The 22,962-nt window shown below is 48.0% G+C and overlaps 1 protein-coding gene across 11 annotated transcripts in view; it reads right to left on the reverse strand.

Annotated features, from left to right (window-relative positions):
- Positions 1 to 4,719: 4,719 nt before the first annotated feature.
- The window catches only part of LOC143214838 (uncharacterized), a 46,706-nt gene continuing 28,463 nt past the window's right edge, over positions 4,720 to 22,962 (reverse strand). For 8 of the 11 annotated variants that reach the window (XM_076436309.1, XM_076436308.1, XM_076436303.1 and 5 more), the window contains 6 exons: positions 21,843 to 22,551; positions 20,939 to 21,169; positions 16,145 to 16,270; positions 11,500 to 11,694; positions 8,796 to 9,089; positions 4,720 to 6,962 (listed from right to left, as the gene is read on the reverse strand). In XM_076436309.1, the coding sequence (XP_076292424.1) occupies positions 6,619 to 6,962; positions 8,796 to 9,089; positions 11,500 to 11,694; positions 16,145 to 16,270; positions 20,939 to 21,169; positions 21,843 to 22,146 (1,494 nt within the window). In that variant the 5' untranslated portion in view covers positions 22,147 to 22,551 and the 3' untranslated portion in view covers positions 4,720 to 6,618. The remainder of the gene's footprint in view (positions 6,963 to 8,795; positions 9,090 to 11,499; positions 11,695 to 16,144; positions 16,271 to 20,938; positions 21,170 to 21,842; positions 22,552 to 22,962) is intronic. The other 3 variants (XM_076436313.1, XM_076436310.1, XM_076436311.1) reach the window with 3 other exon arrangements.

Here is a 22,962-nt window from a genome sequence, read left to right on the forward strand (position 1 = left end):
CAAATTATACCAAAAGCTCAAGCACCACTGCCAATATTTAAATTTGATAATAGCAAGCCTTTGGATTTATAGGTGCAAAAAATTAAAATGTTATTACCACCCTTATTTAAGCTTAGTGTATTATACCTCAAGCAACATTGCCAATATTCAAATTTGATAATAACAAGCCTCTGGGTTTATGGGTGCTTCGTGACAGTAAGGTGTCACCGGTAACTCGTGGAAAGAAAAAAATCGCATTTTCAATGCAAGGACCAGGGAGGGAAAGAGTGTTCCCTTGAGGGAGACGATTTTTTTCCCCCAGTTTTCACCCTCCTTTCCCAAGCTCCCTCGCGGGCGTGGGTGTTCCGGGATGGGCCGACAGTACGAAGAACAAAGGATGGGCTCACGGTCGGTTAATTTAATCTAAGCAAACATCATATAGATGGTACGTGAACGTGTTCCGCAGGGCAGCAGGAAGACTGAAGAGGGTGGAACTCTCTCGGAAGAAAGAGAGGGTGGTGTCGGGTAGAGAGGGTGCCGGAGAGGGGAGGGGAAAAGGATACGGCTGTGCAGACTGTGAATCTAGATACATACGTAAGTACAAGAGTATTCAAGACGGAGCTGAGGAACGATGTTTAGCATGTAGATGAAGATCTTGGTAATCAAGGGCTGCAGCCCCCCGGGCACACTTCGTCAAGTCTTACTTATTTCTGGCCGTCCTCATGCGATCCGCGAACCGTCACGGTGCTTCCCAGCCCCACACACCAACCCTTTCAGCTGGCACGAGATCGCGAAGCTGATTTTTACCGGCTGGAAATTCCCTGTTTGAGGAATGAAGCGGTCCTTTCACTTTATTCCTCCAAAATTGTCCTGTATTATTTTTTTAAATTGAGTAGGTGTCTGTTTCCAGTCTTTGGAAGAAAAGAAATAAAATTCTGCCGCATTTTTAACGCGTGAAATGTCACGAACGGTGGTGGCGAACGTGTTAAAGAAATTCCCAAGCAGAACCGTTTCCAAATGCCGGAAAAATTGCGAAAATGCCACAAAATGAAATGGAACGTCTTTCCCAGCCTGAAGATATCGCGGTGATCGTGCGTGTTCATGTGGGACGAGGAAATAGCGGCCGAGTTAAAGAAGCGACGCGATTAAAACGACCGAGGGAATAAAAAGTAGGAGGAATTTCAAAGCGGGCCATTATCGAGTTACCGTTACTTGGCCAGCGCGATTTATTCGGAAAGCGGCGGTAACGAAGCCGAGCCGATCCCTTCCCGGCGAATATCTCGAACCAGAGCCGTATCTCGTTCGAAATGATCGGGTCTCGTTGTCCGAAAATTCACCCCGTAATCGACGGACAAAAAGTAATTTCCCATCGAGACCGGGACAAAGGGTGATTTTGCATGGGGGGCTGTGCCGGCGATAGCCACGGGGGTGGCAGTGACCGGTGCGTGTAACGACCAACTCACCCCTTCTACTCGCTCTCACTCCATATCCCAGTCTTTCTCTCTCCCTCGAGCCACCCTTCAACCCTGCCCGAGCCGGACGAACGTTTACGGTGAACGCCACGTGCGCTCTATGCGTGGAAAAAGGTGCACAAGAGGGAAAGAGGGTTGTTCGCGCGTGTTGCGTTCGATCCGAACGGTATGTGGGGCTCTGGGGCATTTTTCGTTCACGTTTTTACATCCCCCACGCGCCCCTCGCACATCCCCAATCTGGTCAGACACTCGTCGATTCGCGATCCGCCGCGCCGCGCGGAATTCGGTGAAGAGGGTTTCAATTTCAAGTAGGCCTCCTGCACGCGGGATTTTCTCACTTCTCTTCTGTGAGCCGTGCCACCGGATGTGTCTGACTGTAGAACGTTGTTATTCTGATGCACAATTTTCCATACAAAATATAAATAGGAAATACTTCAACATCGGCACAGAACAATAAAAATCTCCATCGAACCGAGGGTAGAAAAAGTTCTGAAAAAATACTTACAGAAGCCCGCGCGTCCCGAACAATAATCTCGATCGGTCCTTTGTCCGAGGACACGGCTGTGCGCATTATCCGGTGGCAGGAAGCGCGATTTTTCTCGCTTTTTCTCGTACTGGAACAATAAGCCGTGCGTCGCGTCGCCCGATCGAAATTGCATATTGTTCTGCAACGGTGGTGTTCTTTCTGGGAAGAAAAAGGGACCGCGGAGGTGTCCAAGAAAAATCGCGGCCGCGGTGCCGCGCGGCTGACACGGCTGAATTTACCGGCAATTGGTAATGCGGCTCGACTGCAGAACAATAAATCGGTATGGGCAACTGGTCGAGCCAACGAGCCGTGTCCCTCGTTCGCGCAACGAGTTCCCTCTCTCTCTCTCTGTTTTCTCTCTTTCACTCCCTCGAGCGCGGAGAGACACCGCAGAGTGGGAAGAAGAATGGATCAGCGCTGGAGAACGAGTGAGAGAAAAGCCCCCGGAACGACGCGACGGGTTCGTGGAGGGATGAAAAGCCAAAGGGTGGAGGGAAACGTAGAGGAGAGACTATCCCCCGACGTTCACCGCACGCTATTCTTCATACTCCATTATCCGTGCTCCGCTCCACTCTGCTCCATTATGCTGGCACCGCGTATAAACGACGAGTCGCGCCGCTCCGAGCCACCGTGGATGTCCATCAGACTCGCTACCTTCGCGAAACACCGATAAACACCGCTCTCTGCGGCCAGTTTGCGCGCGACACGCGGCAAAAACGCGTCCTTTTTAGTAGCCACGCTGCCGACCAACGAGCCCGAGGGTGCCGCGCCAACCCCCAGTCCCGGCAACCCCCGCCAGAGGGGATGAAAGAATTCCGCGAGCCCGGTAAAGGATTCTAGCCGGATTTTAGAGGGTTGGTTTCTGCGGCGCGACGATGCCGGAATTTAGCCCAGTGTTTTCCGGAACACTCGGAGCTAGATAGGACGCGTGGTACAACGGGGCTGCTTAGAATTTTTAGGGGTTGTTTCCTTGTATTTTATGAAATGACTGCTTCGAATTTGGTCCAGTTATTCTTGGGACTGGTGATATAGATTTTGTTTTAATCTGTATTCTGATTGTTACCGAGTGATTTATAAATACGAGAATTTACGTGGATGAATTATGAGGATTAGGGGTCGAGAGGAATTCGCTTTTTGTAGTAACAGTTACAAGGGTAGTTTCTGCGGTAGGAGCCCTGGAATTTGGGGTAGTGTTTGAGAGAACTTGAGCAGCGTACTACGACAGACTAAATACTATGCGGAGTGTCAGAAATATTTTTAATTTAATGATGAACGTTCTAATAGTTTTAATTTAATTTTAATAGTTTTAATTGTTCAGATTGTAAGGATTTCTCACAACAACAATTCTGAAAAAATGTGACATATTTTCATCAAAGACCAGAAAATGCTACGGAAAAGCGCAAAACCTAATTTATCTCGAGATAGCTAGAAGGCTGATATTTTACTCAGAGGGATTTCTCTTGGTCAGCTTTCGAAACGTTCGATAGTCATTGAAACACCTCTAAGGGCAGTTTCGACAATCCTAATCGCATTTTTAACTTTCCGAAATAAATTAGTGCACTTTCCTCGGAGGACATCACGTTCTTTGAGTTGAAAGATCGTCGACTGGCGTAATTCGCGAGCGATCCGACGTGAACGGAGTGCGTGGCGCTTTAAAATTTAATCACGTGGATCGCTAATATCCCAAGCAACCGCTCCGAAACAGTAAATTCGGGACATGTATTCGTTAGCGGGTCTGTACAGGGTGCGGCTCGAGCCAGAAGCAACCTGGCAGAGAGGAGAGTCTTCTCTCGGGGTCTACGTTTAATTAAATCTTTTGCGAATTTACATACACGCAGCTTCGTTGGGCGAGGATCCTTTGGAAGTGGTACGGAGCGGAGCGGCGGCTTTTGGGGGAACAGCTTTGTAGAGATTCGTCTCGTTACCTGTGTAACCCTTTACCTGTGATGGAAACGTCATTAAGAAGACCGATCTTATGTATTTTTTTGCGGCGGTCGGTCGGGGCTATCGCCGACCCTTGTTCCACGGCGGGGGACCAAAGTTTGAACTACGAAGAAGCGTAAAGCGATTAACCCTTTGCTGGCAGGAGTTTTGACGGTGACGCTCTTAAAAAACACCGTCGGGACGCTCTTCGTTTTTTATACCTGGAAAATACTATGGACGCCCAGACGCCCTCTTAACTGCTTTCGTTCGGAAACAGCGACTCGAAACACGTTCTTTACCTTTTTAATTTGAGGCCGATCGTTCAGATTTACCCCCTACATTAAAAAGATCCTGGATTTTGAACGCTTTGTGGCACTAGACGATATTTAAAAAAATACTTTCAAAATGTTCATTCATGGTGCAATATGCAATGAATTGTTAATTTTTTATCGAATAAAAATGTAATCCGAAGGCCCCGCGTTCGACGTGTATAATCGTCATTGCTTGATTTTAAATTCCGCAGTTGAGAGGTTAAAATGCGGAATTAAGAGAAGAATATTTTAACTCTCAATTACGGCACAAAAATTAAAGTGAACACTACAGGACCGTAGAAAAATAATAGAACTTTCGGACGGACCAGGTCCGGCGAGGCAAATTAAGGATGCTTGCTGATAACGAAAAATAATCGCCGCAGCATTGGACGTACAGGAAAAATAGTTAAACGGCGGGGAAGAGGCGAAAGTGATCGATAGAGAAAAAAAATGGGAAAAAGTGGAGCCGGTATGAGTGGAGGGACGAGAAACAGCGACACGTCGTCGATCATATTTTGAAATACACTTTTATTTCGACTCGGTCAAAAACTACGATAACAATAGGTTGGTAGATATGTATATCGGAAATCATTCTTGGGGGGAAATGCGGAGTGTTCGTCGTCGACGCGACCGAGGGGGTCGGAGGGGAGAAAAAAAAACGAATAAATCGTCGTCGACGCGTTGAACGAGCCACGGCCTCTCGATCGGACACCGTGGCCCACGAGCTTCGGTTTTTTCGGCTTTTTCTCGGTTTTTTTTTTGTGTTCGTATGCACGGGAAATTTCGATGTGAAAGCGTTCCGCGTGTGTCGCGCGGAATTTTTCTTCGTTGAATCTCGCAAGAAGCTTCTTCTCCCTCCTTCGCGCGCCAGATTTAATTACCATCCTCTTCGTTTCTGATCGTCGACTCGGCCCGAGCGTGGCCGACGCGTCGCCTAAACTCGCTCGAGTAATTTTTTGTTTTCTCCGCGCGTCGAATCCCGCGAGTGAATCGCGACGCGAGTCACGCTCGGACGATTATTGCACGAGCCCGCAGTCAAATCGATCGCGTTATACTATGAAAACATAATCGCAAGGAGTAGAAAGTGCGTGCGGCGCTTCGAGCGGCGGCTGGCCGAGCCTCGGGAGAACTGCTGCTCCCGTTTCCATCCAGATCAAATTTCATTTGAAGCTCGATTTTGGAAGCGTCCGCTCCGACTGCCAGATTTTCATCGATAATTTTAGTGGAGGAGGAATTCTTTCATCAAAATATACTGAGTTTACTGTACAGGTAGCAAGATGTTAAAAGAATTGTTGGGGCACTTACGAATACATAAAATATGCTGATCAAATGAACCCTTTGTACTCGTAAATTAAACATTTGTTCGACCTAGAATTGATATAATAACTCGTAGAACACTTAAATGTTTAGTAACTGATTAGATACCAACATATTTAATAATGGTACAGCTATTTTTAGTGGCGCCAATTTAGTTGCACTGACAATATCAATGAAAAGCCTGGCAGTCGAAGTGTAAAATTTTAGTCAGTCGACATCCGAAGCAAAATAAATATTGACAATCGCTAACGATGTTTGACACCATTCGATTGATCCGATTGATCGAAGCTATCGAACTGACACAACACCATTCCGGTCTACTATTATTTTTCCCAACGAAATGTTCGTAGACAAGCGATTTTCGCAGACGAAATTGTAATTACCTATAAAGAACAATCCCTTACCGATTACACAACAAGCGAGAAGAATGATTTGATCACAAAGCTCGTCCGCCGAATCCGGAGCAGCTCTCAAGGCCTCGATCCAGCCAAGCCGAGAGCCAGCCGACGCACCAGTTCACTCGACTTCACGTAGTCCGTCGACAGTGATGAATGACTCGATGAAACGACAATGCTCTATCTATGTACAGTGTTATATACATCATCATCATCGTCACCATCACCGGGGTCGCGGTGTACGCCTGGTTCACTCACACCGTATTGCACTCACATTGTCAGCACCCGTTCGTCCATTTTCTCTCGCTCGCACTCGCTCTCACTCACTTAATTACAAATTCAGCCCGGTCTAGAAGATTCGTTGAGACACAACCAGTGGAAAAGAAAACGAAAGAAATGGATATCGTCGTCGACCGGCCTTTTGTATTCTTTCGAACGCGCACCAGACTCTTCTTCTTCTTCTTCGTGTCTCCGTTTACCGTAAATGTTTAGCGTGTGTGTTTTTAGTCGTATGCGTGTATGTCTGTCGGTCTATCGTTTCGTAATGCCCACTAATAGCTAGTTTTGCGCCCGGTGGTTCGAGCCAACGCGTCCCACAAAATCACAGTGTTGCCGATCGATGATAAGAACGTCAATTCGGACCTACGGATACCCTACAAATGGGGCTCGTTCGACGAAATCCCGGATTCTTGGTATCAGTAAGGTCTCCAGACGTTGTTGTCCGGCCTGACTTCCTCCTGTCTCACGCTGCAACTATCCGCCACCGCTCTCTGCTCCGGACTCTCCGAGTTCTGGAACTGGTTACCGTACAGCTGCGAGTAGAGGATGCTGGGCAGCACACCAGGCGTCGGGAAATAGTTCCCGTAGTTCTGACCGAAACCCTGCTCCTCGTGCACAGGACTCTCCGTGGTGCTGGAATCCGTCGACAACGAACGAGGGGACACGTAGTCCTGGTACCTCTGGGTCGACGTGCCAGACATTAAGCTGCTCAGCGGGTCCAGCGGGTCCGACTGACCCGTCGTCGTCGAGTCCGGCACCACTGTAGTCCCATAAAAAAGAATACCTTTTGTTTTTCAGGTATTTAGCGTTCGACAAATCGTACAATTCGTTCGCTGAACCAGGAACCAACAGGAGGACGTTTCATCCTCATTAGAAAATGGATTTTTCTGGTAAATTAATGGACTGCGGATTTTTATGCGAAATAGAAATTGTCCATATTCATTGCAAGATACAATTTGTTTCTTTTCTACTAATAATTAGACAGCGGATCTTTATGCAAAATAAAAATGTTTTGCGTTGATTGTGGGAAGCAGAAATATCATATAAATTGATTTCATCCCTTAGTGACTTTGTTACATTAAAAGCTACATTACATCATTCTTGAATTTCTGAAATCTTTTACTGTTTTATATTCCACCCAACCAATTCCTTCATAAATGCAAAGCCATTTGTGGCTTCTGAAAATTTTCAAAAAAGGGTGGAATATATAAAATTCGACAGAATTCAGTACAATTTTTATTTTGTTGAGATCTGAAAATACTACTACCACTGGAAATATTGTATTTCATTCCGCTTTCTTAAAATTCGTCTAGAAAAATTGAAAATTGCATAAACATACGCAGTTTACTAAAATATTGAAGATACAATACATTTTCTCATTGGTTCCTGTTCATTGTTTTATTCGGAGAAGCCTCCCCTACTGGACGCCGTTTATTTCACGTTGCTGCCGTGTACGGTTCCCGAGATATCGTCGCGTAAAGGACACCATAATATTTTTCATATTTCTTCTCTCACTCGGATCTCTCTCTCGCGCTCGACGTCGCTGACCCGCCTCAATCTCCCGGCACGTGCGCGGGTCAGTGACAGACGCTGCGTCATCAATTTTTACTATTACTGTCTAGCGTACGCATTCCGAAGAATTCGAGCCCATTCATCCCCCAACTCCTGTGTATTTTAAATGCAATTTTCCGACACTTGTATCTCGGGAACGGGTTGAGATAGCGACGTGGAACGAAAACCATTGTCACGATCAGGATCCCCTCTACCTCTACGTCCACATTGCATTAACCCTTTGCACTCGAGGACTTTGTCGCTCGGGCGAACTAGCAACTCGTGACGATTTTGGCTATGTCAGGCGTGTTTTACAGGTACATACTTTAAAATGATTTTATACTCAACCAAACGTATACAAATAATAAAATTCCAATAATTTATTTATTTCTACGTTTTACAAAACAAAATCTGTTAAATATTACTCTCCGTAATTGGTTTTTGTTTGATATTTTACAAAACAATCTCCAAGATGCATACTCGGTTTGTCAGGGCACGTATCACAATAATTTGAGGTTTCACGTCTACCGCCAGGCATACTTCGGTCAGAGCAGACCTTGCAACCCCTCTTTACCCCTTTCAGAACAACACGGAGCTTTCCATGGAACTGGTGTATAGCATGTCAAAAAAAAATCTTTTTGGCGCGTGATGTTGGATAAACAACAATTTTCTTGAAATTGTGCAAGTTTAACGATTTTTTTCAAGGTTAAAAAACGTTGGTACCATAAACTCTCTATTTTTCCGACATTCTGCAATGTTTCAGCTTCAATTTAAAAAATAATCATCGCTCTATCTCATTTCCCATCGGTTTGTCCCACTGTGGCGCCGTGGCGGCGCCGCTCGAGTGCAAAGGGTTAATAAATTTGCAAGAAGAGGTTGTCCAGTAGGAAATTTTGGATCTCGCGAGTCACCCGGGGATAAAGTACGAGATCGACCGGAGCGGGGTGAAGTTAAAGCGGAAATCCTGAGGCTCGCGGGCGGCGGGTCGCGGCTATATAACGAACCAATTACAGGGCGGAACGAGGAAAGTGATGAGACTTACGGGAAGATACCGCTGAGAACGCTTCCTGCTGCGCCGTGGATCCAGCACCGGTGCCGGAAGTAACGGTGGAACCCGCTGTCGAATCGGGCGCCGTCGGCGTGTTCATAGATGCGGTGCCCGCGAAAGACGCCAACGAGGACGTCGGCGGCGGCGGCGGTGGCGGAGGTGGCGGTGGGGGTGGGAACGACGCCTGTGCCGCGCACGACGACAAAGGCCCGGGAAGATAACCAGCGTAACCAGCCGTGCTTCCGTATCCCCATGAGTTGCTCGCAGTCAGACCGAACTGGGACATGTCTGAAGAAATCGGGCTGGTTCGTGTATCAGAGTATCGGCTGTCTTCATTCACTCACGAATACATTGAAAACAATCATTTGGAACCTCGGATTGGAACCAAAAATTGGATTGGGACTGTGAGAAGTAAATCATTTCATACAGTTACGGGAAAAATGATGAAAATGTTACGGGAATTGTATCTTATTATTAGACAGCGGATTTAATGCATTTATTAGAAAAATGAGTAGGTATAATTTAAAACGGTAAATACATTGAAAGAATTTAACTTGACTCGAGTTTGTTGCAATCCGGAATGAAAATGTTTACTTCGCATAAAGATTCGCCGTCTACTTGCGAAGTAAACGAGTATACGTGAGAGAGTATCGAGGGAAAGGTTCTTGCAGGGCGACTAAATATAAGTGGAAAAGGTAGTCGGTCCGCGTTATTCGTCGATCTGAATCACTTTGCGAGTATGTACATCGACGAGCCGGTTCTTTTGCGCCACCCCCTTCCCCCCACGGGGGTTGGATTTATTTTTGCGGCGTATAGGCAGCATCCCCGATAGATTTTCCAATGAGTTACGGGGCTGAGGGCAGAAAGGTCGGACACGGTTTGCGAGGAGGGGTGCAGCCGGACAGAAAACGGAGGGAGGCTGCGTCGAGATCAAAGGGTTGGTCATCCCCCGCGTGGCTCTGGCCAACTCAAATAACCGAGCTAGCCTCGACCAGCGCCACCGGGTTTCCCCGTGACGATAGCCTAACCCTAAATACTGCAACCTAGCATGCATTCAGGTCGTTCGTTCAATTTTCGACAGGATGGCCAGGCTGGGATCGTCGCGCAAGGAGCGCCGGACTAATTCCACTTTTAAGATTAATTCCCGCTGGTCGTTTCGAACATCAATTCCGCCGAGTCAATCAATCAAATCAATCAAATTAGTCGACCTTCCTCTCTTGCTCTATCTAAAACGATTCGCGATAATGAAAACTTCTCCGGCTTCGTTGAAAGAAGATTTTTAATTAGACTTTGAAATTCGGTCACTGAACTTTGTTCATAGGTTTTTAGAATGTAGCTTTTAAGGTTAATTGCTGTCGGTTCGTCCGATAAGTGGATTAAAATAATTTCGAATAAAAAAAACGGCTCTCGTTCGTAATTTAAAATAATACAGTTCGAGGGAAGTTCTTTTTCTATCGAAGGATAATTTTACACGTTAGCAGACTTTGGAATTCAGCCACTATATATACTGTGTATAGGTTTTCCAGAATGGAGCAGGACGGTTAATAATATTTTAAAGCGATCGATCCGCTCGGAGGTTCCCGTATGTTCCGGTAAGAAACAGAACTGTTCCGGCGAATCGATCTAATGGCATCGCGAATCGAAGTTAATCAGAGCGGGGCGGATATCAGAGAATCCGCCGGAAGATGTCCGTGGATTAACAGTCGCGTGTATCGGGGACCGCGGCGGACGCGAATTATCGATGTCCGATGTGGGGAAAAAAGTTAATAAAGGAAATACCCGGCGTGCTTGATACTTTATCGGGGAATTTTCCGCGTTATCGCGTGTTCAGGTCAGAAGGCGACTCATTAAATCGGTTCGCCGGCGGAATATTTCCCAGCGAGACTTCTTTCCTCGCGCGCGCGAGAAGATAATATAAAATCCTTCGCGTGAAAATTTCGTCCCTTGAGCCCAACCTCGTTGGTAATTTTCATTCTCGAAGAAACACAGTTATCTCGCCGAGAGAGAATTCTTCCGGTTCTTTGGGATGGGGGAGAACAAACAAAAAAAAACGTGAACTGAGAACGTAGACTGAGAACGCGACGTTCCGCGTGCAAATTCGCGGATCCGGTTGCAAACCGTACAGTTGGAGAGAGCCCGAGAGTTACCACGCCGAAACGACGAGCCGCTCCCGACGTGCACGCCGCTCCCCTGGCAACCCTCCCCCCAAACCCCTCCCCTTTAATATAATATTTAATCTAGCTTTGAACAGGCTTGCGGTTTCCGCCTCTGGAGTCGAGAAGCTAGCTCGCAAGCCTACACCGAGAGCTTTGCCTGTATCCAACGGAGGCCAGCGGTGTCTGCGCTTGGAAATATTCCCAGCTTCCGGGGGAGCTCTTCTTACGATATCAGGAATGAATTTAATTTTGGAAACGGACAGGGCCGCGCCGTCGACCTCTTTCCAAAAATAAATTGCAATTAAGCGAGTTCTTTTTGCGGAGAGTGGACCCGGCGAAATGAATTTCCCAGCACTGAATTTAATACACCTCTTTCGCCACTCATTTTTTTAATGAATGTCGGTTTTATATTTATTCAAGCTTTCGGAGTTACGCTTAATGATGAGGAGATCATTTTTCCTGTAGGATTTCGAAGGGATGAATCTTTCATGTAACATGGAGTATCAACATTCGTCGTGCAGACAAGGCGATTTTATACTTACTCTGACAGTTGCCTGGCATCGCGTGCCTGAAGGATGACAACGGGTCCCGTGGTTGCAACGGGCTCGGCAACGGCTGCAGAGGATTCGGCAAGGGTTGCAAAGGGTCCACCAAAGGCGACGCGAAAAACGGACCACCCCTCTGCGAGGCAAACGCGAACGCATGGAACTGCTGTTGCTGCCCTAAAAGAGACAACACTGCGATCAACCGTGCGCCTGTCCACTGGACCTACGGTGCTTGCAACAATCGCCTATGATTGCTCCCTCGCAATTACACAATTAGCTTGTAACACTCGCAGCTGATCTAGAGTAGATCCTCCAGTCCTCTCAAAGTACCGACAGACTAACAACTAGACCGCGGATCTTTATGCAAAATAAAAATTGTCTGCGTCGATTAATAAATCATATATCGACGTCTTCGTATTTCAAAATGTTCCTGCAATTTTGTATTTCATCCACTCGATTTTCCTACAAATGTATGTAAAGAAAGTACGTGGTACTCCCTTTTAAATTATACCGCGCACATACGGCGCGTTGGTAATTAGTTTAATAAAACAAACACCAGATGGAGAAGGAGAAAGATATAGAGAGAAAGACTGATGTGTCATGATATAGGGAACACGCGCAACGTTTAACCTAAGAGAAAAGCAATAATTGTAAGGATTGTAATTAGGCAAAGGACATAGGAAATATTTGACATTTAATGTCGTTTCTCTTTTTACAGGTAAGCCTTGTAAATAGTTGTAAATAGGAATATGAATAATAAAATAAAAAATCTCTTTTCACAGGAGAAACTCAGTTCTGTTATTATTCCTGTCTTTACCTAATCATTCGGAGAATTAATTAACATTGTATGCATGAAGGTCCGCAGCCTACTAACAACAATGTCAATGATCCAGAAATCAATGAGCAAGCGGAAAGCCGAATGCTACAGGCAAATTTCTAGTAAAGCAAGTAGCCAAAACAAAAAATGGATGGTATCAAGATCAGAGTTCCGGTAGCAGCTGGAGCATCCGGTCCCCGCAGTGTCCGTCAATCGGCGAGGGTTTCGAGGAGCGGCGATCTCGAAAAAATTCGCCGGTAAATTCGGCAGGAACGGGTTTCGTGGGTGTCAGAGTATCGGTGGTGTCTGTGTCGGCTATCGAGTACTTTCATTTCCCCGGGCAGTGTCGAGCCGTCGGAGCCAGTGGCGAGAACGGGCGGGCGCAGAGCTTCCGACAAGGTAGAGCACAGGCTCGAACGGGTGAAACTAAACGTCGGACACGAGGGACACACGGGGATCGTCGAAGAGACACGTAGAGGCGCACCGATTCATTTTATTTCCCGGGTACGGTGTCGCCAACCCAATTAAAGACGTCCCAACAGGCGACCGTCCTATCTGACGAGGCTGCTCTGACCGGCCACCCCAACGCGGCCGAGTTAGGTTAGGCTAGGCCAGAGAGTCCGCCGTCCCCATACGTAGGTGGCGGACTGAAGCTTCCCTCCAACCCTCTTCCTGAACCGTCGAAATCTACGAACCAACACTGCCACGGAAGGCACTGGAGACCAAAGCCAGGAGGGACCGGAGACAGAGAGACGACACGAGCGGGATAGTGTGCGTGTGTGTGTGTGTATGTGCGTGTGGAAGCGAGAGAGAGAGAGAAGGAGGGAGAAATCGAGGGAGACAGCCAGGAGTCCTGGCAGACCCCCGCCGTTCCTGATAATCCAATCGAAGCCCTAATTCTAACTCGGCAACCCGAAATTCCCGCCGGTTTGCTGAATAGGGTACGCTGCCTCGATCCTGGGGACACAATGGGGGCGCGACGATGGAATACAGACCGGCAGTACCCGAGGCTAACGAGATCCCGTTAAACGACCGCCGATTCGTTCGTTCCGCGGACCAGACCCAGAAGAAATTCGCGCTACGCTTCCTTACGTCAAAGGTCGGCGATGGTTACCATCGATCCGCGCCGATCCGGAGCGATCTACCGTCGAGACTCGACGATTTTCGTTCTGCCAAATTGCTGGGATGATAATGCTGCTTCGCGTTTAAATTTCGCGTTGCAGCGGAAAACCTACGTCATCGTTTATACGATGGTAAAACGTATAGAAAATATGGGAAGACAAAACGAAGACTGTATTGAACTGTTTGCAACATGAAGGACCATTCGAATCGAGAGAACAAAGGACTTCCGTCTGGCAGGCGATAAATCAGACCCACGAGTTTCGGGCGAAGTGGGCCTAGAAAACTGGCAGGGCGCCGCTCGAGGGTCGTAATTAATTAAACAAGCAATTCATTACGGATTCTACCCTCGTAGCCAAAGGTGGCCGCCGCAGAGAGGACGCGGGCCTAAGGAAATTGATCGGGAGAGGTTCCGGGAGAGGTCGACCTCTCCGGATAAGTCCGCCTTTCCGCCGGAAGTTCCTACAGAGCGAGCGAGCTGGAGAGAGAGAGAAGGCCTCGAGATATCGGTGTTGCTCAGCGTTCGACCATCGGCGAGAGATCCTCTTTGTCGGAAAAGCTTCGAGAGAGCGGACTGAAGTCTAGGCCTCGGCGAAGGGTCGATTTCGAGGGCGACGCGACGGAACGAAATGAGGAGCTGTCGCCGGCAGCTGCTAACTCTCGAGAAATTCCCTGGCAGTCGCCCTGCCCGCGTAAAGGGGTTGTCCAATGAAATCGATAAGGGAGTAACGACTCAGAAGGTCCGAGCCACTTACCACGTTGGCGCCTAAAAATTTGCCGGTCGTTAGACGCGCCTCGAGAGAATAGATTAACCCTGGGATCCGTCTCTCTCCTGTCTCGGAAGCGTCGCGACGTTCGACCAGCTCGAACTGGTCTCCAAAACATTTTTTCAATCGCACCAAATCAGGGTCAACAACACATATGTATTTTAAGATGGAGGTTTACCTAATCCTTCCAGTAGTCTAAATGTGACAACGAGCCTGGAGAACGCGACAGAGAAGATCCCCGAATAGCATGAAATAAATAGTCGATTGCGTGCGACGATAGCGTTCCCAGAGGATGCGAGCGTAATAAAATTGGGGAACGTGTCAAAGAGGAGGAAGCGGTCGGTTTAAAGAAACGCCGATCGACCACCCACGACCACCCAGCCCTTTCATCTATCACCGCTTCCCTACGGGCTCACGGTAGATACCCTTTTTTGTTCAGGGGGAAATTGTTTGTTTTCGTAGAAGATGTAACGCGCCGCCCTAGTTTTCGACGCCGATGACCTTAGACCTGGTTGGATTACGATCTAAATCATCATAAAAGTGTGGAACAGAGCACCTAATATTAGGACCGTTTTCTATAAATAAAAGAATGAACATCTACAGCTTCCACTCGAAGAAAAGACAAGTGTATTATACCGCGAAACCCTAACTTCTCGACTATATCAATTCTCGCGCATTCAGTGGTATCGATGCGAAACGGTCCCGTGCCTCCAATATCTGCCGTATCAGGCAAGTTTCGATCGCTCAATCTCTCCGCCACGTCCGGAACAAGATTTACGAACAGGCACGAGGTTGAAAGGGGTGTATGGGAGAGGGTGTGTGGGGGTTGGGAAATTTCGCTTGCCGCGAGCACAATGCCTCCTGGCTTACGTAACCGGGAGACGTTTTCGGGGACACCACCCCCGCAAGCCAGCCTCCTCCCCATTTCTCTCTCTCTCTCTCTCTGCATGGTGGTTCGCGGAGAACCTACAGTCGCGTCGACAACGTCGGCTGCGACCCACCAAATAACCAGAGTCTCGGTAATTGTATGTCTCGGCAATGGCGTAGCCGTGGAGAAACCGGTTTCGGAGACGCAACTCTCGCAAACCCACGGCGCTCCGGTCCCGGGAAACTTGGGTGTAGGCGTCGCCGGTACGGCCCGGCCGAACAATATCTCCGCGGCTAAACGCCGCAGCTCTTTATCAATGTTATGGCGGCCGGCCGCGGTTATAAATAATGGCAATTGCGCGAAACTTAGCCGGCTAGGTAACGGCCGACCGGCGGGAACCGCACGGCCCCGCCGGGCCATTCCGAAACTTGCGGCTTTCGATGCTTCCTGCTGCTACGTCGTTACAACGATCGGGGCCACTCCGCGATTCTCCGGTGACTGGGGGACACGATAAACCTCCCTTGTTCGGGACTAACCTCCTTATGATAATAGCACGCATATTAAAGAGATTTCAGAAGGCTGGAGCATTCGTGAAGACACAGAATATTACGAAAAAATTTGTACAAGCCTAATATAGGATCAGAAATGATATATTGAATTTCCAGAAATTCTTTTCCCCTACAAAATCGTCCCCGTTACCCAACAATACGAATTTCCGGAGTAGAATGGAAACGCGAAGTCGCGGCGCTTACACTCCCATTCATAAGTCACCGGACACTTATTCCAATTTGGATGCAGACGAGACTTTTTATTATTAAAGGACCTATATTATGCAATAAAAATTGTACTTACTAATTGTTTCAGAGAACATGGAAATGAAATCCGACCAAAATATTCTATATTTTCGAAATTTTATTTCGGAATTTTACAAGCAATAAAATCGAGCTGGAAGTTTGTATTTTTTAATTACCATTTTGTTGAAGACAAGTGAATGTCCGGGGATTTATGGACGGCAGAGTACATTCTAGTCGACGTACAGTATAAATGATAAATAAGAACAGTAATGCTTACAGTGATACTCACTGGTCTTGGATCGCGGTTCCCGCGGCCCGTCGACGGTCACTTTGATGGCCTTGGTGTAGGTAGCGACCTGCGGCGGCGTGGTGGACACGGTGATCGTCAGCGTGAAGCTCTTCCCTGAAACAGAAATTTGCAACGCGCTTTCGTTAGAACAAATCTCTCTCTCTCTCTCTCTCTCGTATCCGAGAGCGAGCAGTGTGCGAAAAAGTTTTTCTCCGCGGATCATCGTCGATTCGCGGGCGGGACGATTGAAACGGCGCCGGAAGTTCGCAAACGTGGTTAGCCGGCTGAAACTCGGCGGTAACCGAATTAACCGTCGGTAATGTATCGAGGGCGTCGTCGATGGTGACGGCGGGCAGCCAGCGCGACCGAGCCGAGTGGGCCGGCGCGCGTTCAGTTATGTTAAAAAGCCTATTAAACGCGCGCGTCACCCCGAAAAACAACCCTTCCGTAATTATACTCGAAACTGGAGGGTTTGTTCGGGATTTTATGCGGCGCGCTGTGATTATGGATTGCCGGGAAACTTTGCGGCGAATCAATTTAATGGAATCTTCCCTCGACGCGCGCTCGATATTCCGAACACTTTTCGACGGCGCAGCATTATTTTACACCCGGACGTGCTTTTTATTCGTCGATAGATGCTCCCGCTTCATTTCCGACAATTGACAAATTGGTTCGGAAAAATGTATGCAAAGCGTAATCACTTGGAGGCTCTTTAACTTTTCGATTAACGTGCACGATACGCACAGTTTGAATACGAGGGACGTCTCGCGGTGAAAGTGGGGTTTCAATGGAAGCCCCTGTTCAGTCGAGGACAATGTTGCGTAAAAAAATACAACGTCACGTAGAACACAGTGGTTGCACACGCTGAGGTTCACCGCAACTCCACGTGCACCCTATTTCACTCTTTTTCTCACCCCGATCGTTCCCCATCGACGATCGCGTGGCTACCACTTTCTCGCCCTCGCCGATTGGGCGAAGGATTCTAAAAATGGATTTGTTGCGTGGCGTTCGCATCATTTGTGCCGTGTCAGATCGATTGTCTCGAAGGTTTATAGACTACGGCACGACGAAGGGAAACACGGTATCCATTTTAATGAAACTCCAAATTCAGGATCCACATTCCGGGGTGCAATATTCCGAATATTGAAATGCGAAGGGACAAGGCTGATCGAGGAACCTGTCAGAGGCCAAGTTCCCGGGGCCCTTCGACGTCGAGATTGACGGGGCCGACGGGAAGAAATAAAGAAAGAATGAAAAGGAGAAAGCACCGGGGGAATAATGGCGAGTGTCGAGCGTGGCCACACGGTGGTTCACCACGCGAGCTTCTCGTTTTCCAGCAGGGGATCCCGTCAGTTTGCTGCAAGTCACGGCATCCTCCTGGTCTGGCAAACCTTTTCACCTATTGCGGGAGTTCGTGGTTGCACAGTTAGGTGGGTACACGTAAGTATCACCCTCGGTGCCAGTCGCCGTGGAACCATTAAAAGTCCGACTATCTCATCCCCTACCTCTTCCTTTCACCCCCTCCCCCTACTAGCCATCTTCGATTTTCTGAAAGACGGCTTTTGCCATTCCTTGAAATCGATGGGGATCGGCGAACCTCGATCTTTCGTAATTCTGGGGATCATTTGAAACGAATTTGATTGATCCATCTCTAAGCGAGATCTTGCGAGAATATCAACGCGACAGTTAAATGGTGAAATCTAAAACTGTGAACACTTATGCGAGCCAGCTAAGCGCAGAAATGGGGATTGTTTCAGCACGTTGAGCGATCCCGTAGCTAGAGACGAGGTAGGTTTATTCGCGAGAGCAAAGTTGAAGGATACCCGTCTGCTCTTGGCTGAAACTATAAGCGCTCAAATGATCTATCTCGTTATAGGGCTTAGGGTTGAAGGGGTGGAAACGATACGGTACCTTCGGGGGTAGACTTCCCAGTGATGGAGCTGGCATTACAGCCGAACGTGCAGGAACGGAACCATAGCTTATCATCGATATTACAAGGCTCTCGACTAACGTGCTCGGTTTTCCTCGAACGGTGAACACTTTTAAGTGGTTACCGTCGAAAGTCGCGGTTTTCGCGCGATGACAGTCACCTCTACACCTGTAGGAGACTTCGTGAAATTCGTGAAATCATGCTTAGAAAAATTCTATCGATCCTGCGAAGATTGTGGAATTAAATATATTCTTTAAAATTGTGGCAACTCTTTGAAAAAACGCCTCATATATTTCCCGAAGTGTGCGTAATGATTTCAGAAAAATAACTATCCCGTAACCAGTAAAATTTCGGAGATACCGCAGAAAGATGCTGATTTCGAGCGGCACGGTGAATTAGCGAGATTAATTTCGCGACCGGCGTCGAATATTTACAGGCAATTAAACGTCGTTCGTTCGCCAGAAATTCTCTTTCGCCGAGGTCCGATGAGGGGTGAAATTTTCGCAGTGTGAAACCGGGGTGACGTTGATTTTCGAGTAGGAGGAAAAGGTGGTCGGTTGTCGCTGCCGGCAGTTCATCCTGACCATAATCAATTCGTTATCAGAGTACAATAGCGCATTTGCGATTCGTTTGGTGAAAATTGAAATTAATTAATTGGCTCGACAACGGCTGCCGGACAGCCTAGACCCCCTCCGGTGGCGCACGGCCTGTGCACGCCGTTGCATTGCCGGTTTCCCCGAATGCGTGTTATATGCAGTTCGCGCTCGCGCTCCACATTTTCCCGGAGAATCGTATGCTAACGAGCATTATCAGGAAATCGATCTCAATGCACTTCCTGCCTGCTGTCTCTCTTTCCAATCGCACCCCGGTGCCAATTCAATTTGTCCCCTTAATGTCCTTCATATTCTTCCCGTCTCGACCCGATCCGAACCCGAACCCGAACCCGAAACCGATGTGTCCCTCCTCATTCTCGATATATCGGCGAAAACCCCCTAACATTCATCGGTCTCCCATTTTATTGGTATCGAGACGACGGGATCATCATCTGCACCAGCGCGAGCCAATTTTATTCGGGCCGATTCGACGCAACGAATCAACGTCGCCAGATTGACATTCGTCTGCAATAATGGCCGCACCGAATGCTGGCCTGCCGGTCTATCGATTAAAAATTTATTGCCCGAATTATTGGGAATTTCCAACTGCATCTCCTTTATTGGAAACTGTCTCCGCGGTTTGAACACCGAAACGCGCTCCTACACAGACAATTTTCTTTCACGAGAGGTTTATTGTTCGAATGATTCAAGTGTCCGAATGATTTTTCTGGTTTTTGGTTTAGAGACTTAAAGCAACACGGGAGCTTAATTTTTCTCGGAGCGAGACGGACGATATCTGAGAGAGCCTTTCACACAGATCCAGCCCCCTCAGTCACGTGCATACAGAGGAATGTCCCCGCCGTTCGACAAACGGCAGGATCATTAAGGATTCGCTAGAGTTTGGCGCGCATCGGTTCCCAGGGAATATTCAAAGAGCCCGGGGAGTCGCAGGAATCCTGACGAGAGACACTTCTCTTACATTCTTCATCCTAGCTTATGTTAATTCCTCGCTCGACGAAAACAATTGAGAGCTAATCCCAGACAAATGACTGACGCGCTTCCGTGAACACCCCCGGGGGCCGAGTTCAACCCTTTAGGGGGATAGAAAATTCAGCTATTCCCCGATTTCCGAACACCCTATTTTGCAATCCGCGTTCACCTACACGAATTCACACTCCGACCTCGTCTACTCTGCTCCGTGTAATCCACGAGTTCATTTAATCTAATATTCGTGGACATTTTGTAGTCGGAGGGGTGGCAGTCGTTTATCTATTTAATCAGTGCACCGCGGATTCGTATGCCAGATAAAAATGTGTAAATTCTACAATGGCTCCGCCGATAAAAATAAATTATTCTGAAAAAGAGAAGCAACGTTTTGAAAAATTAATTTTTCCGCAGACCGTCGCGCGTCGATGAGAAAAATGGCGAGTAAGTGGGTCGCGAGCCGCTGCAGCCGAGCAGGAAGACGTGGCCGGAGAAAACGGCGGCGCTAATAACGTTAATTAAAAGCCAGCCGAAACCTCAATTAATATCCGCCGCCCTTGTTTCCAGGGGCGTCGTTGTCTTCGACCCAGTCCTGGTCCTTTTCCCGGTTCCCGAGGCGAGACACCGAAGAAGGAAAGTAAAGAGGAGGTTGCTCGGCGGTGGTGCGGACAAATAAAACCCATTACCCACCCCCTCGAAGACGCCCGGCGTCTCCTCGAATCCTCTCGCACACCAATCAACGTGCAACCCCTGCGAAACGTCCAATTGCAAACCCCACCCCCCTCCCCCGTACACCCGGAAGAACAGTTTTCCCGTAGGAGCGAAAAACGAGGGTGTCTCAAGAACGTCCATGACCTACCCTTACTACGGCGAAATTCTTTGAACGGGAAGCTCACCCTCTAAAGGAATCCACCCTCTTCAGTATTTTCTTCCGCCAGCGTTCTGTCAACCGGGATCAACGACTTCGCAGTTTCATGAATGAAGAAGCCAAACCGGGAACGAGATTACGTCGTTCCCGCGGAAAATCTCCAGAGGAAAATTTGTCGGAAGTCGATGCGAAAGATTCGGATAGTTGTAACGTGTAAATATTTGCTGACGATGAAGATTTGAGGTTTCCAGGATTCTAATAAAGGATCCCTCGCACAACGAAGATCAACACGGGTGGTTATACGTGGAGGGTTGATTCCAGCGAGAGAAAGTTTTGTGACAAAGGGACGATGAAGTTGCCGGATATTTGAGAACGAAGTGCGGAGATTATGCGAGTAAGAGACTCACCTCTGCCGCTTCTCCCGACGAACCTAAGATCGTTGAACTTGGCCACCTGATTCTTCATAAGGGCGGTCGAGTTTCTTAGCTCAGCACAACAGTTCTCGTCGTTACCAGCACGAACAGTCACCAAAGTGCCATCGCCGACCTCGCCAAGGGCCACGACCTTGAATGCCACTGGGAGGGTCTTGTTCGACCTCCAATGGGCTGGTAGAACGCTGCAGACCAGGTGAGGCGAACCTGTCGCAGAAAGAATGTCCTTGCAACCTGGCCCCCAAACAACTTTCACCCAACATGTTTAACCCCCTGCCGTATTTTAACGAGTCAACGCTTTTCTATTTAAATTAAGCATTAAAATAAATGTAGCCATTCAAAAAATATGAATTTTCTTTCTCTCCTACGACATTTTTCGGGATGGAGACGTTTTGATCACTGTAACTGTAAAGAAAATGACACGGCAAGGGGTTAAGGGAAAATGAAGATACTATTCCTAGTTAATTTCACTATTTAATTCTTTCTTACCGAAAGAAAATCTTTCATTCGTTTTGTACATCTTCGATAAAACATTTAATCAGGTTTTCGTAAAGACGCACGATTCGCACTTGCATAATTTTTTCCAGAGCACAACGGACGCAGTAACTTACAGATTTATTTGCGAAGGGCTTACACGAAGTTACAAATTCGCTACTAAAATTCTGTAATTTATACGCAGAGTGTAAATCACTGGATGAGCACGAGACATTATCGCTAGACTGCGGATTTCACGCGTTTGTAACGAAAATGGCTAGGCGAGATACAAAACGGTGTAAACGTCGGAAACATAAGCATACAATAAACATACACTATCTTTTTTCTCCTAAGAAATTCCGAACGATGAAGCTACTCTGATTGAAAGAAAAGGGGGAATCCTCACCTGTCCGGACCAGTTCACCGGGATGCTCGCTGACGAAGTCGCCCAGCGTCCTCTCCGCCAGGATGTCGTTGGTCATCTTCGTGTAGGCATCGGTCAAAGGAGAAACGCCCGACTCCGGGGAGGCGGCAGTGCCAGGAGCCGAGGCTCCTGTCAACTGCATCCTACCGCTGGATCCACCGCTCTCGCTGGCAGTGCTAGCTGTTCCACAGCTGGACTCGTTGCTGGACCCTCTCACCGAGCCAGCGCCGCTTCCGGATACCGTACTTCCGCCACCACCGCCGTTACAACGGCCGAATATATCCATAGGCAGTCAGAACGCCGGAAGATACATCCTTCCATTCGGTTCACACTCGCTTCCAACGACTTTCGCACAGTATCCACAGTAGATCCGGACGATCCTGGGTCAGGCAGCCTCGCCCGACATCCTTCCAGCCGACGGTCGAACCCTCGGCGATCTCCGACGGTCCTCGAGTTCCTCGACCCTGATTCTTCCACGTCCCGGACCTCCAAAATCTCTTTGGATTCCTCAATCTTTTTCTTCGGAACCTCTAGTCCGATCCAGTTCGGTTAAATACGGCCTGGAGGAGCCTCGGAATCGAAGGATCTCTCGTTTTTCGGATCGGAGACGGTATTGAAGCTTGCTAAGTACGATTGCATCGGGATTCTAATTGATGCGCGAGTCGTAGGTGCGAGGTACCTTCCAGATCACCTGCAACCAACAAACGTCTCTCCTAATCAAATGCTAACTTTAATAACGAACGATCAGTCACCAGTTGCTAGCCAGGTGCTACATAACCGTGATCTATAACGGCAATAGCCTCGCTGGGGAGCAACAGGAGCAATCGATAAGACCTATTCCCAGTGGATCCTTCGGCTATTACTGTCTCCAGTCGCATGCGATCACGTGTCGGTATAATATCAAAAGACAGCTAATGGGTAGGAGGGAGTACTGCGGGATAGATGTCTTTAACCCGGTTTTCTTTGATTCGGTGAGTAATCGTGTAGATCAGGAGACAAAGAGGGCGGCTTCGAGGGAAAAATTGATTATCGTGGTGTCTCGGGTGTAGTAGGGTTGGTCGAGAGGCCAGGAAGCGACGGGGACTCGAGGCGACGGTGGCAG

The sequence above is a fragment of the Lasioglossum baleicum genome, chromosome 13, assembly GCF_051020765.1.
Source record: "Lasioglossum baleicum chromosome 13, iyLasBale1, whole genome shotgun sequence".
In the NCBI taxonomy this organism is placed as follows: domain Eukaryota; kingdom Metazoa; phylum Arthropoda; class Insecta; order Hymenoptera; family Halictidae; genus Lasioglossum; species Lasioglossum baleicum.